Source organism: Rhinolophus sinicus, chromosome 8, assembly GCF_057876585.1.
Source record: "Rhinolophus sinicus isolate RSI-liver-muscle chromosome 8, RSI-T2T, whole genome shotgun sequence".
Classification (NCBI taxonomy): domain Eukaryota; kingdom Metazoa; phylum Chordata; class Mammalia; order Chiroptera; family Rhinolophidae; genus Rhinolophus; species Rhinolophus sinicus.
The window spans coordinates 74,748,836-74,762,627 of NC_142508.1; the positions used below are offsets into that span (position 1 = coordinate 74,748,836).

A 13,792-nucleotide genomic window follows, 5' to 3' on the forward strand; every position below is an offset into this window, starting at 1 on the left:
CAACGACCTGACCCAGGTCGCCAGCCCCTCCGGCTCCCCAAAGCTCCCAAGCAGGCCCTCTGCCGAAGGGTTAACCCTCCCTGGGGGCCTCGAAGCCCAAGGGCCCAGCACTTGCACCCCCTCTCCTTTTAAAGTGCTCTTCCTTCCTTCTGGCTTGCACAATGGAGAAATCCCCCGCTATCATTAATCACCCAGGGATGGGAACGGCAGGATTTCTAAGCCATGAAAAGCCCACATCAAAAGCAGCTGTTCCGTTTGGATCCTGATTTGTGCTCGCCAAAGCTTCAGAGCCAGGTTCAGAATCTGTAAGATGCAGAGAAATGAGGGCGCAGGGGCGGGGGTGAGGGGAAACTGAGGACACCCTCAGGGGTTAGCTATTAAGGGTGTTTCACACGCAGTTTCTTTGTTCTCCACCCCAGGAGAGATGGTGCCCTCAACAACCTGACAGGACTGACTGTGGGACCCACAGGGTCCAGGGCAAAATGAAAATGGGGGCCGCTTGCTCAAATATGGTTAAGACTTTCACGACAGCGACAGCAGAGCATCAAAGCAAGCGCAACAGTCACGTGCCCATCAGGCTGGTCCTGCTCAGCAGATACTTCTTTGCCAATGAACAACGTCCTCACACCAGCCTTCCCCGGGTTGGAGCCAGTGCCACCTCCCACCCCAGTTACTTGCTTTCCCCTCTCCCTGTTTTATTCTTTTCGCTTTCTGGCCATGCTCCGAAAGTATTCATTTAAATTTGTTCATGTCCATGTTTCTATCTGAGTCTGCCAGGAGAATATAAGCTCAGAGAGAGGGCAGGGACCCAGCCAGCCTTGTATGCGACTGTGTCCCCGCTGTCCAGCCCGTGGCTGGCCACACAGGGAACACTTAATGTTTGATGATAAGCAGATGAACTGCCCAATCACACACAGTAGATTCAGAGGGCGGGAGGGACTCAGTGCCCAGCTCGTGCCCGCCCAGGGAACGATTTCGGCATCTGCCCCACCGCTCTTAGCTGACGCCTCTGCCTTTCGGCTCTAACACTGACATCATCAAACCAGCATGGGTTGCCCTTTTGGCCCACTTTACAGGAAGAGGATATCCTGCAGAAATTAAAGAAAGGTGGGATGTTTAACAAAAGCCCATAAATCAGCTTCGGCGGGCCTTGATGACTCGGCCTGCCACTAGGTCCAAATGTCACGTTCTCTTTGCAGTCAATGCTCAGAAAGGGAAATCACTTACAAAATGTCCACCCCCGTTTTTATCCCCTAACCCCACCACACCATGTCTTGCAAATAATTTGGCAAATGGTTTGGCAGTATCTACTACAGCTGCACGCATGCAAGGCCTATGGCCCACTCCTACGTACACACCCAACAGAAATGCGTCTCTATGTCCACCAAAAGGCAAGCACCAGAATATTCCTTGCACTATTCATACCCAAATGCCCAGTAACAGTAGAAGTGATAGATAAATTGCACATGGAACACTGCAGTAATGAGAATGAACAATCTACAAGCAAGGGTAGGGATGAATCTTACAAACGTAATATTGAGCAAAAGATGCCAGAAACTGAAAAATACGCACTGCATGACTCTGTTTTCAGAAAGTATAAAAATAGGTAAAACTAATCTATGCTGTTGGAAGTTGGGCTAGTGGGTACCCTTGGAAGTGATGGACTATGAGACGCAGGGGCTCATCTTCTGTTTGTGGATGTGGATGCTGGTTACAACGGTGCTTTCACTGTGTGAAAATAAACGAGTTCTTGACTCTGGGTGGTGAACACACAATGGGATTTATAGATGACGTAATACAGAATCGTACACCTGAAATCTATGTAATTTTACTAACAATTGTCACCCCAATAAATTTTAAAAAAAGAAAAAGAAAATACATGAGTTCTACAGTGATGATTCCGCCTTTCGTGTATGTATAGTAGTCTCCAATAAGAAGTGAATAATTTTATTGAAGAAAGAAAAACCCTGAATGCCCAGCAACATGAGTTATATATAATACATTAGCATATCACAGTGGCTAAGAGTGCAGTGTGACTTGAGCTAGAAGCCTGACTATGAATTTTGTTTCTGTCACTTACAAGCTGTGTGACCTCAGACAAGTTATTTAACCTCTCTGTGCATCAATTTTCTTAATCTATAAAGTGAAGGAAACAATAGTTCCTACTGCATAATATCATTCTGAGGTTTAAGTGAGGGTTTAAAAATGCACCTGGCAGTAGTGAGTGTTATATGTTACCTTTTATAGTTCGGAATATGATGATGGAGGTGGTATATATCCATCAGAATAATAAATGGGAAAGATGTCTTTAAAAATATGTTAAATACATAATAATATACCCTAAGCACTAAATTATGTGTTTTAAGCATTTTACATGTATTAAGTCATTTAATTCTTACAGCCATTTTACAGATGGGGAAACTGAGGAACAGAGAGGACAAGTAACTTTCCCAAAGTCCCCCAGACAGTAAGAGGAAAAGCTGGGATTTGAACACAGACTTTTAACCAATAAGCCAGGTAAAGATGGGACCTGGATTATAATCCCATGTCTTGGTTGCATGAGGAAGACATACATAAGGAAACAAAGGGTTGTCCCCAGCGCCTGAGGAGCCAAGAAAACAGTACCCCAGACCAAGAGGTAGACTTAATGAGGGAAAGACACCAAAGCAACTAGAGTCATATGCTGGTGAGGAGGTAAGTCTATAGATCTGGGAAGAGGAAAGGATTAGCTTCCAATTAAGATTTCACTTTCAGGAGTAAACCCCCGAATGCAGATGGCACAGCCTGGCACAAACACTGCAAGAGCCTGGGTTGCGCTTTTTTATTTCTTCCTTTTTCCTCAAAGCCACGAGGAGCCAGGGAGGGGGAGAGAGGTTAGAACCCACACCTATCCCAGCATGCCAGCCTGTGCCCTGCTGAGCAACTTGACTTGTCTACTGCTTCTAAGCAGCTGGAAAAATGTCAAACTGTCATCGGTGATTAAAGTGGGATTTTCCAAAGGTTTCAAAAATATTTCAGAATTCAAGACCTTATTCCTCTTGCAGAAAATGAAGCCAAGCAGTAGTCCCTTAACAGATGCATCATGGGACCTGCTTTCCCGGCTGGTTCTCCTCTCTGGGTTTCCATGGTGGTGCAGGGCAGGCATGGTCTCTGCTGTGGTTTCCTTTGCAGCTTTAAGCAGACCTTCTTGGATGTGTCCACCTGACCAAGATGCCGGGGAGCATGTGCAAAGGCCCAATGCTCCCCCAGAATGTGTATAGCTCTGTGATGTAATGATGGTGGGTCGAGCAGCAGCCTCACAGGCCTGCAAGCCTCCTGAGGAACGGAACTCTGGGCAAGATCAGTTACATAAGCATCAGGGCTCCGTGCAAAAAGGCCCCTTGTTCAAAAGTTATGTAAGAATTTCAAGATGGCAACCACAGAGCATCAAACCAAGTGCAAGGTGCTTCTAAGCATGAGGCTCTCTGCCCTGGTGACACGCCCATCATATCAGCCATCTGTATGGGAACCTAGTCAGGGCTCCAACAACACTCACTGAAGGCACGTCTTGCCATTACCACGATCCCCAATCAACTTAGTATTTTGGACCCTACACCCCCCCCACACACAAAATGCCTGTAGCCAAAGCTAACCCCTGATTTGCAATCTCTTGTGCAATGCAATTCATCAGTTTGTTTTTAAGAATCTGAAATTTCCAAAGAGTGTGAATGGGAAGAAAGCACAACACTGGTCTACAAACTCATGCAGGTAGACGGAACCCCAAAAGGCAAGAAACAGGTCCAAGCACCCAACGTGAGGCCAAAGCAAACCAGGTCCCCTTCGCCCCTCCCCCAGCCTGGCTCCTGGCAGGGATAACAGATCCTAGACCTCAGTTACAGTCTTGCCCAGGCCTCTCCAAATATTTGCATGAAGTGTGAGGGTTAAGGGGAAGAGAAAGCCTAGCAGCCTGGTTGTCCTTTTCCTTCAGTCAAACCAGGGACCAGTCTTCCTGGATCCCCTTCCCAAACTCCCAGCCACACCTTCCCAAATCCCCCAGAGGCCCTGATCTTCCTCCCAGAGGGATCATAGTTTAGAATATCAGATGGGGTTCCAGTCTGGGCTCTGGCAAGCTCTCTAAACCTCAGTTTCCCCATCTCTAAGATAAGGGCTAGGTCATACCCCAACTTTGTACAAATTGGAGAAAGGTACTTTTCCTCCAGTGTAGTCCGAGGCCAAGGCACACAGCTTGATGAGCACAGAAGGACTGGACTTCAGACCCTCTTAGCACCTCAGCTGGATGTCCTTATTCAGTGAGCATCCTGTACAACCAGACCTGGCCACCCTGGATGGTCTCTCCCTTATAGGCCTATGGTGAGAATTAAATGTGATGCTGTTTGAAAATGCTTAACACAATTATTTGGTAAATAACAATAATGCAACATCTTATTTTTTATCTTAATTTTTAACATACTCTTCAACAGAGCATGACATTAGTAAACCATAAACCAGTATGGCTTTTAGCGTTCTCAACATGACTTTAGGTGGTGTCGAGACAGATAATTAATTGATATTATTGAATAGTGAGAAATATTTCCTTTTCAATTCTCTCAAAATTGAAAAATTCAGTGTTTAACACTTCCAACACTGCTGATCTACACACACACACACACACACACACACCTCTAGAAGTCATTCCCAAGCAAGCAACAAGGCTTAACATGTATTAACATTGCTTGGTTTCAGTTGTTTTTATCTTTTACAATTTCCTTTTATGGTGAGTAATAGCTACTTTTCAATTTACAGCAATAGTATCAAGGTTTCATTTGAAAAGCATGCATTTGAGTATTTAAAATGAATCAGTTTAAAGGACAATGACTGTTAAGCTGATAACAGCGGAGGTGATAACGGAGGGCTTGAAGTTTGGGAACCTCGACTACTCAATTCCAGACCAGGCCAGATCTTGAAATGTCTGTGTTTGAAGCAGGAACTCTCAATGTTCCTAGTCTGCAGCTGGAAGGGAATACAAGGGGTACAGCAAATGTCTAATAACACCCAGAGGTCCCCCCCCCCATACACACTGTGTCCAGAGCCAGGGTTCCATGCCCTCCTATTTCCCAATAAGAAGCCCGTTGGTTTGCTCTGAGCTCACGTCAGAGTTTGGCCCTCCATGCTCCTGACTTCATAAAGCTTCACCTCTTTGAGAGGTGCACCTGGGTGCTTGCTGTCTCCTGAGTTCGCATCTTCTCAGGGAGAGACATGCTCCTCTCCAATGACTGCGTCCTGCAGGTCAGCTCTGTCCGGCTGAGCTCAGGCTGGAGCCGGAGCCCAGAGCCGAGGGGCCTGCATGCCACCTTCCCTGGCGAAGAGATGCCGATGTGCCCTCCAAGATTACCTAGGAGTGAGGGGAGCAGGGTACACAATGCGGCTCTTGGATCCTGTGACACCTGCTACTCGGAATCACAAACAATTTATAGCCATTAGATGACGTTGTCAGGCATTAATTTCCTGGTGGCACACATCACACCATCACAGGCTTGGAAACAGAGGAGGGGGCTCAGAAACCCATAGGCTGCCAGCGCGAAGGCACAGAGGTGAATGAGGCAGGGGTTCCCGTAAGGAGGCTTTAATGACTAGAGTCCCACTGGCCCTTGTGGAGAAGACCAAGGAGGCGGAGGCCCGACCCGGAGCTGAGCCAGGTCACTTCCTTCCCCAGCCGAGCACCTGGGAACCCAGGGAAGGCCAGCTGCGGACACTAGGCTGGGTGCCCACTGCGGGCTCTCCTGGGCCCGCGCCACCCTGCCACCCTCACCCACGCTGAACTGCGGCAAGAAACGCAGCATTTCCATGCAACAATGCAAACACGCTCATTACCATCTCCTCAATATGCATGAAGAAACTGCTAGGCTGGCCGAGCCGCATCGCCCAGCTCTGGCCTCGCGTCCGACAAGGCGGCATGTTCACCTGCCGAGATGGATGAGGAGGGGGGCGTCCCAGGAAAGCTAATCCACAGGGGAAAGGGACAGATCCCGGAGAGGAAGAGAAGCGAAAAATGCGTGCAGAGAAGAACCTGAGAGACAGACCAAGACATCGAAGACAGAAACAGGAGAGGATTAGCATGGAAGAGAAGAAGAAAGAATGAAAAATGAGAATACCGGCGAGGGACACAGTCCCAGCGTCAGGGAGGGGGGAAGGGGGGACTGGGAGGGAGCAAAATTGAGAAAAATGAGCTGAAAAGTGGTCCAGAGGAAAGAAAATGAAACCAGCGAGAGAGGGTAGGGGAGAGAAGAAAACTGAATGCCCCTGAATCAAGTGCATAAAAAGTGGGAGAGACAGACCAGTAGAGAAAAACAAAGGAGGGGAAGGGCGTGAAACCGCTCCAGTCGGTTGGGAAAAGGATCCTGGAGAGGTCAAGAAAAGTAAAATCTCTGGCTCTGAGGGCCGGCGATTTTCGATCCAGGCCATTCTGGGCGCCGCGCTTGGTGAGCTGCTTGCTCAGAGACCCAGGGTCCCGGGCCAGGTGGGGAGGCGCAGGAGCGGAGAGGCGACCGGGCGGCCGGCTGGTGAGCCTCGCACCCCTCCTTAGGCGGCCAGGCCCGCCCCTGGTGCCCCGGCCTGGCTGGGGACGCATCCCGCGCGACTCAGCCCTCCGCTGCCCCAGCCGTTCGGACAGCCTCTCCCTCGCCGACAGCAAAGTTGGCAAAGTTTCTCCCAGATTCCCCGTCGCTTCTACGGACCCAGGGAGAGGCTCTGAGGACCCGGCGGCCAGTGGGCAGCAGCAACCAGTTCCGGGGCACCTCCTGGGAGACTCCGGGTCCGGATTCCCAGCCAGACGCAAATCCCACCCTGTGCGGAACACCAGGCCAAGCACTTGGGCGTCCCTGCGGCTGCTAATAGCGGAGAGAGAGAACGCGGAAGAGAGAGAGGGAGAGAGAGAAGGAAAAAAAATATTCTCAGCTCAATTTAAGTCTCATGGAAAGGGCTTACAACTGTAATTAAATCATTAAATTCTTGTCTACGCTTCACAGAGCGGAGAGAAATTAACTTCCCACCAACCTCATTTTCTATTTGAACATGAAATAATGATTTTCTGCCCGTCTAATTACAAAGCCAACATCTGATCAAGCCAGCATCCAGAGGGGATTATCGCATGCACGAGTATTAGACCTCATTACCAGCTTGAGTGCAAAATTATTACATCTTGTAATTGGATGGTGAGATTTATATACAGATCGGCCCGGTTTCTGTAAGATTGTAATTACAAGCTTCGTTGGTTAGCTACTTATCAGAACTTTGCAGGAAAACAAAACAAATGACTGAGGAAAACGAGCATTTCATTAACCTGTAACCCGAGCGCGGGGGTTGGGGGGGGGGGAGCGTGTGCTGCGGCGTCTGCAGGAAGCGGAGGGATCGCAGGGCCGCCCTGCAGCCGAGGGGCTTCGGCCCTGGGAGGGAAGGATAGAAAATGGGCCTCCGCAGGGGAGATGTGAAGCTGCAGTGGTGCCCCCCGCCACCGGGACTGGCGCACACTGTGGGGTTGGGTGAAGAAGGGGCAGACAGGGGGCCTGGTGACTCGCAGCTCCCAGTGCAGTGCGCAGCACAGCCCCACCGGCCCTGGGCATACGTAGGGCAACTGCTCCCGGTGCGCTTCTTACCAGCGATACTGGGTGCACCAAGTGTCTGCGCTGGACACCCTCTCGCGCACTCCCCACACCCTGGGCCACAATGAGAGAGTGTCTACAGCAAGCCTCCAAGCGCTGTGCGCACGGGCTGGGAATGCGGGAAGAAGGCGAGGTGATGGAGAAGCTTTTGCGTGCAGCACCGCATGGTTTTGTGCGCATGCCTTTCCCAAATCAACTTCCCGTGCACCTGCCTTTCCTCCCTGTGTGACTGTGTCACTTTGACCCCATGTATTGGATTTAAAATCCCTGGAAAAGGTTCGGCTGTTCTCAGATTCACAAGTTCAGTCTGGAGCCGAGCTCCACGGACCCGGTGCAGGTGGGGAGCCAGTGCTCCGTCGGGTCTAGGCTGCCCTTGGATGCAGAGTCCCAAAGTGGGGCAGGGACCTCCCTGGGCCAGCGCAGCACTGCTCCAAGCTGGAGACTGGGCGAGTGGAGCGGCTGCTTCGGCTTGGGACCTGGGGCGCCTGGAGGAATCTAATTAATCAAGATTCTTGGGTCCACATCTGGCTGTGGAGGTTCACCCTCTGGGCTATGGGCGCCCCTGGGCTGGTGGTGCTGGTGGTGCTGGTTCCCAGAGAACAGCCCTGTCCCTTTCCTGGACTGTTTCCCGCCTCCTGCAGTCCAACGCGGCTAGGTCGATAGCTGATTAATGCGGAAGAAACATCTCCGGGGCTCACTGTTTTCTCTTTAACTCCTGGAAGAGCTGAATTAAATTGCGGGCATTACATCCGGGCACTTAAAGCGCAGTTTTCCTACCTCTTCGTCTAGCTCTTGGCTCTGCTCTTGTCTGGTGCCACCACTTTGTACAAACTCTAGAGTTTCAGGGCGGTCGAGGCTTGAGTCTGACACCTGGGAAACACGTCGGGAAATGTTACCGTCAATTTTATAACCCCGATATTTTTCACGAGAAGGTGAGCTCATGATTCCCTTTGCCATTTCGCTGAGAGTTTTAAATGGAAACGAAATCAGGCCTCGGGGAAATATTTCAAAGCCAGAGCTTCCCCTGATATTTCCTCCTCTGGGGAGATTCCAGCCAAGGCCATTTCCCGGCACCAGGCAGAATCAGGTGAGGGGAGAGGCTAGGGGGAACAACTTGACCCAATTTGAGAAGGTGACACTTCCGTTTCCCCAATCAAACCCCCCCCACCTGATGGCCCCCAAACTTTCCCTTGTCTCCCTCCCCCCGCCCCAATTTTCTTGTTGTTCACACCTACTGGAGTCACAGACCTGTGTGAAACCGATGGAAAGAGGTGGGAATGGAGGTGGGATGGAAACTGGGTGCTCACCAGAGTTCATTCCCTAACTGGGCTCCCCAGAGCTGCAGAGACAGACGGAGCCCAGACTCTCTGGTCCCTTCGCTCTGCTGGAATTCGGATTCGATTCATCTATAAATCAGCACACGGCAGACAGCTTCCGCCGCCAAGCCAGGGCTGGCGACTCTAGAGCAGCGTCCCTTCCCGGGTGTTGTTCCCGAGAGCTCCGCTGCAGGCCAGGCCTGTGTCTTGGGCGGTTGCTGCAGCGACTTAAAGCGTTAGCCCAGAGCAGCAGCAATTCGGGGAATTTCAATCCGGCTCTTGGTGGCACGCCCTAATTCCTGAAGTTGGGCGCCCGGATACCGGGATTTTAGGTTTGATTTAGGAAGTATCCCACCATAAAACTGAAAGTCTTGCCTCCCATTCCCACCCAAGACCTTGGGAGGATCCTCGCAGAAAGAAAACAGGTTGACGCTGAGACCTGTGAGCATGGGAGGGGTAGTGAAACGAAGGATCTTTACAGGCTGAAAATTCCTATATACAAACTTCTCAAAGCGCACTGGAAAAGTTCCTGGCGCCTCTGCCACCCGGCTCCAACCCGTCCCACGACCACTTAGGGCGCCAGCAGGCGCCACATTCCCCCTGAGCTCCCCAGTCTCCCCAGGGCGTCCACCGTGCAGCCCTCCGGCCGCAATGCTGTTCTACTAAGGGCGTCGCATCAGGACTCTGAGGCCGTGTAAAGTGGCTAATTTCAGGGTCTGGCCCACTTGGGTGGGGGCATCCTCGCTGCCTGGGCAGTGAGATGGCGTTTGAAGAGTCTACTGAACCGACTCACCCCTCACACCCGCCTATAGCTCCCTCCCTACGTTGCTGAGAGTGGCCAGGCGGCTGAGTTGCAAACTGAAGGGGGTTGAGGGGGGGGGGCAACTAAAGCGCTGGTGCCTGCCCTGGACCTAGGTCTGGTCCCGACCCAGGCCCCACACTGGGTGGGGACAGAGGTACAGGAGCGGGAAGCGGGGAGGGTTAGCTGACGGGGTACGAACCCAGGTCCGCCGCCTCTCCCCCGCCTCCCCGCAAAGGCCAAAGGGGGCAGGAAGGGACTGGGAGCGTAGGTCCAGGTCCCGCCCCCCGCCCTGCGCGCGGTATCCGCGGGGGTGGGCGGCCTCGCTGCTGAGGAGCCCCACGATTGGCGACTCGGGAAAGAGACGCAAGGAAAAGTCGAATAAGAGGGCGCAACGTCAGACCTGAGATTTGGGGAAGGGCGAGGGCGGGCGGGACGGACACACAGACACAGATACGGACACACACCCCCGCACAGCACCCTAAGTGTCCACAACTTTAGGCTGTCTTAGCCCAGAGTGCATAGGCCAGGGGTAGGGTGGGGACAGTGCTGCGTGTGTGTAGGGGGGAGACAGAGACTGAGAGAGGGAGAGGAGAGTGAAGGGAACAGAAAGGGGAGGAAAAAGAATCGTGAGAAAGGGAAAGCAGAGAGGAGAGTTTCCAGCACCTAGAGAGGGAAAGAACCCAAAGGAACGGAAGGATCCTGGGGGGAAGAGGAGAGCAGAGAGGGGAGGGGCGGGGAGGGAAAGGCGGGAGGGGGGTGAAAACTAGGGGAGGGCTAAGGAAGCAAGGCACCACGCTGCTTGGGGAGAGGAGGGCAGTGAAGAGCCAGGCGCCGGCAGAGGCGGCTCGGGCTGCGGAGAGGAGGGAGTGCGGCGCTGAGAGGAGGGGCTTGAGGGCTGTAGAAATGTCAATCAGAGCCTGGAGCCCCGGGAATCTTCGCCAATCTGTTCGGACCTGACCTGGCTCCTCGCCGCCGCGCCACCGCCGCCGCCGCCGCGGAGCAGATCAATAGGGGAACTTGGAGCCCAGCTCGCAGGAGGCAGCCCGGCCCTAGCCCGGCCCAGCCCCCGATGCACACCGGAGCCCGCGGGCGGCGCTGACCAGGGTGGCCCCGGGGGCTGGGCCCCCTCTCCGTCGGTGCCCCACGGACCACCATGTCCTTCCCCCAGCTCGGATACCAGTACATCCGCCCGCTCTATCCACCCGAGCGCCCAGGGGCCGCCGCCGGCGGCGGCAGCGCTGGGGCCCGGGGCGGCCCGGGAACCGGAGCTTCGGAGCTGGCTGCCTCGGGGGCCCTGTCCAACGTGCTCTCGTCTGTGTACGGGGCGCCCTACGCCGCAGCGGCAGCAGCGGCGGCCGCCGCCCAAGGCTACGGCGCCTTCCTGCCCTATACTGCTGAGCTGCCCATCTTCCCGCAGCTGGTAAGCGTCCAGGGAGCCCGGGATGGGGATTTGGAGCTGGGGCGCCGGAGGAGGTGAGCGCGCGCGAGTAGACGAGCGGGCCCAGGCCGGGAGGGTTGAGGCGGCGACGGCCAGGGCTCATCCGCGCGCCCTCTGCGTGTGTGTCCCTTCCTTCTCCATGTGCGTACAGGGCGCTCAGTATGAGCTGAAGGACAGCCCGGGGGCGCAGCATCCGGCCACGGCCACCGCGTTTCCGCACCCGCACCCCGCCTTCTACCCGTATGGTCAGTATCAGTTTGGCGACCCGTCCCGTCCCAAGAACGCCACCCGGGAGAGCACCAGCACGCTGAAAGCCTGGCTCAACGAGCACCGCAAGAACCCCTACCCCACCAAGGGCGAGAAGATCATGCTGGCCATCATCACCAAGATGACCCTCACCCAGGTGTCCACCTGGTTCGCCAACGCGCGCCGGCGCCTCAAGAAGGAGAACAAGATGACCTGGGCGCCCCGCAGCCGCACTGACGAGGAGGGCAACGCTTATGGGAGCGAGCGCGAGGAGGAGGACGAGGAGGAGGACGAAGAAGACGGCAAACGTGAGCTGGAGCTGGAGGAGGAAGAGCTCGCGGGCGAGGAGGACGCGGGGGCCGAGGGCCTGGTGGACGACGAGGAGGACGAGGAGATCGATTTGGAGAACTTAGATGGCGCGGCTGCGGGGCCTGCGCTGGCCCTGGCTGGGGCGGCTCACAGGGACAGCGATCTCGGCCTGGGACCCATTTCAGACTCCAAGAATAGCGACTCGGACGACAGCTCCGAGGGCTTGGAGGAGCGTCCGCTGCCGGCCCTGAGTCTGGCCCCAGCGCCACCACCCATGGCCGCGGCTCCGCAGCCTTCGCCCTCTCCCCCCGCGGGCCTGGACCCCTGCGCTCCGGCAGCACCTCCCGCCTCTGCCCTGCAGAAGCCCAAGATCTGGTCCCTAGCCGAGACAGCCACAAGCCCGGACAACCCGCGCCGCTCGCCTTCGGGCTCCGGGGGCTCTCCCCCCGGAGCAGCCGTCGCACCGCCAGCCTTGCAGCTCTCCCCCGCCGCTGCCGCCGCTGCCGCCGCCGCGGCCCACAGACTAGTCTCGGCGCCACTGGGCAAGTTCCCCGCTTGGACCAACAGGCCGTTCCCAGGCCCGCCGCCTGGCCCACGCCCGCACCCGCTCTCCCTGCTCAGCTCGCCCCCTCCACACCTGCTGGGCCTTCCTGGAACCACGGGCCACCCAGCCGCCACTGCCTTCGCTCGGCCCGCGGAGCCGGAGGGCGGAACAGGTGACTGCGGAGTGCAGGATTCGGAGGGAGGGGCGGGCTCTGGGGGTCTCGCTGGGGCAGACGGAGATGGGCAGGACCCGTGGGGTGCAGGGCGCTTACCACAGGGCGCTTACCTCCCGCGGCCCTGAGTGCCGGAACGGAGCACTCTAAAGGCCCTCCTTTTTCTGCCTCGCTTCCCTTAGATCGCTGTAGTGCCTTGGAAGTGGAGAAAAAGTTACTCAAGACAGCTTTCCAGCCGGTGCCCAGGCGGTAAGAGACCCGGAGGTGGGTGGACGGTGGGACAGGCAGGCGGGAAGGAGAAAACCGAGCAAACTCGGGATTTTGCCCCTCGAATCGCAGCTGGGACTTGCTTTTAAAAAGGGGAAGAAACACACTCCTCTTTTGTCCCCACGGGCCCAGAGATGGCCCGACAGTCCTGTCCCAGTCCAGGACCCTGGGTGCTGCCCAGGGTCTGGCGCTGTGGGACCCCACGCCCTGCCGAGGGAGCAGGCCCCTGGATCCCCACCTCCTTCCAGCTCCCGACCTGGAGTCCTGATGCCTCCCGCCCATAGTACACTTAAACCGGAAGACCAACATCTACAGCTGACATCATTGTACATGGCGACACTTCCTTGTCCCCTCCATCCCGGCCCCAGGTTGGGTCTCCCACTTCTAGGCAGCAACGGGTACCCCTAAGTCTCACATACTTTGCTACCACTGCCTCTCTCTTCCAGGCCCCAGAACCACCTGGATGCCGCGCTGGTCTTATCGGCTCTCTCCTCATCCTAGTTCTTTAAAAAAAATTTTTTTAATTGTTGTAATAATTGTAAAATAAATCACTCTGTATAGTTATGACTTGTAAGCATGTCCGTGTATGAATACCTAAAAAAGAAAACTAAACAAAAAAGAAATAAAAATAAATAAAACAAGTGCCCCTCGGTCCTCCCCAAGTCGCTTCTGTACCCCACGTTAGCTGAGTTTGTGAGGTTGGTTTGTGCGGTTGATTTTGGGGGGTGGAGTTTCAGTGAGAATAAGCGTGTCTGACTTTTTTGTATATACAGAAAAATGTACATATGTGTGAACCAAATTGTACAAGAAAGTATCTATTTTTGGCTAAATAAATGAGCTGTTGCCACTTTGACTATAACCCTCCTGTCTGCCCCCAGACGGATCTGTTTGCTGTTTTTGTTCTGTTTTGTCCCCAACTCCATCCTATCCCAGTCCCCATGTTTGAAGAGTCACCGGCATCATCAGAAAAGGAGAGACGAGTCTGGACAATGTGTTCTGAGGAGAGCAGAGGCCAAGGAGGTCAGAAGTGGCAGCGCTCGGCGGGTGCTGGAAAAAAGGTG

The 13,792-nt window shown here is 54.5% G+C and overlaps 2 protein-coding genes across 10 annotated transcripts in view; one reads left to right on the forward strand and one right to left on the reverse strand.

The window, feature by feature from the left end:
* The window catches only part of LOC141567512 (uncharacterized), a 290,200-nt gene that overhangs the window by 213,664 nt on the left and 62,744 nt on the right, over positions 1–13,792 (reverse strand). The window contains exons 1-3 of one of the 9 annotated variants that reach the window (XR_012490181.2): positions 8,945–10,390; positions 5,190–8,507; positions 4,663–4,989 (exon numbers count right to left, since the gene is read on the reverse strand). The exons of 4 other annotated variants lie outside the window; for them this stretch is intronic. Coding sequence is in view for 1 of the 5 variants with exons in the window: in XM_088800347.1 (XP_088656473.1) it covers positions 6,618–6,866; positions 8,415–8,507 (342 nt within the window). In the remaining 4 variants the exon portion in view is untranslated. Of the gene's footprint in view, positions 1–4,662; positions 4,990–5,015; positions 8,508–8,944; positions 10,391–12,577; positions 12,956–13,792 lie in introns of those variants that run through there. 4 more of the 9 variants (XR_012490179.2, XR_016022098.1, XR_016022097.1 and 1 more) reach the window with 4 other exon arrangements.
* IRX3 (iroquois homeobox 3) lies at positions 10,570–13,590 on the forward strand. The gene is made up of 4 exons (XM_019732374.3): positions 10,570–11,175; positions 11,345–12,464; positions 12,647–12,713; positions 13,178–13,590. The coding sequence occupies exons 1-4, from the start codon at positions 10,909–10,911 to the stop codon at positions 13,230–13,232; spliced, it is 1,509 nt and encodes a 502-aa protein (XP_019587933.3). The 5' UTR covers positions 10,570–10,908; the 3' UTR covers positions 13,233–13,590.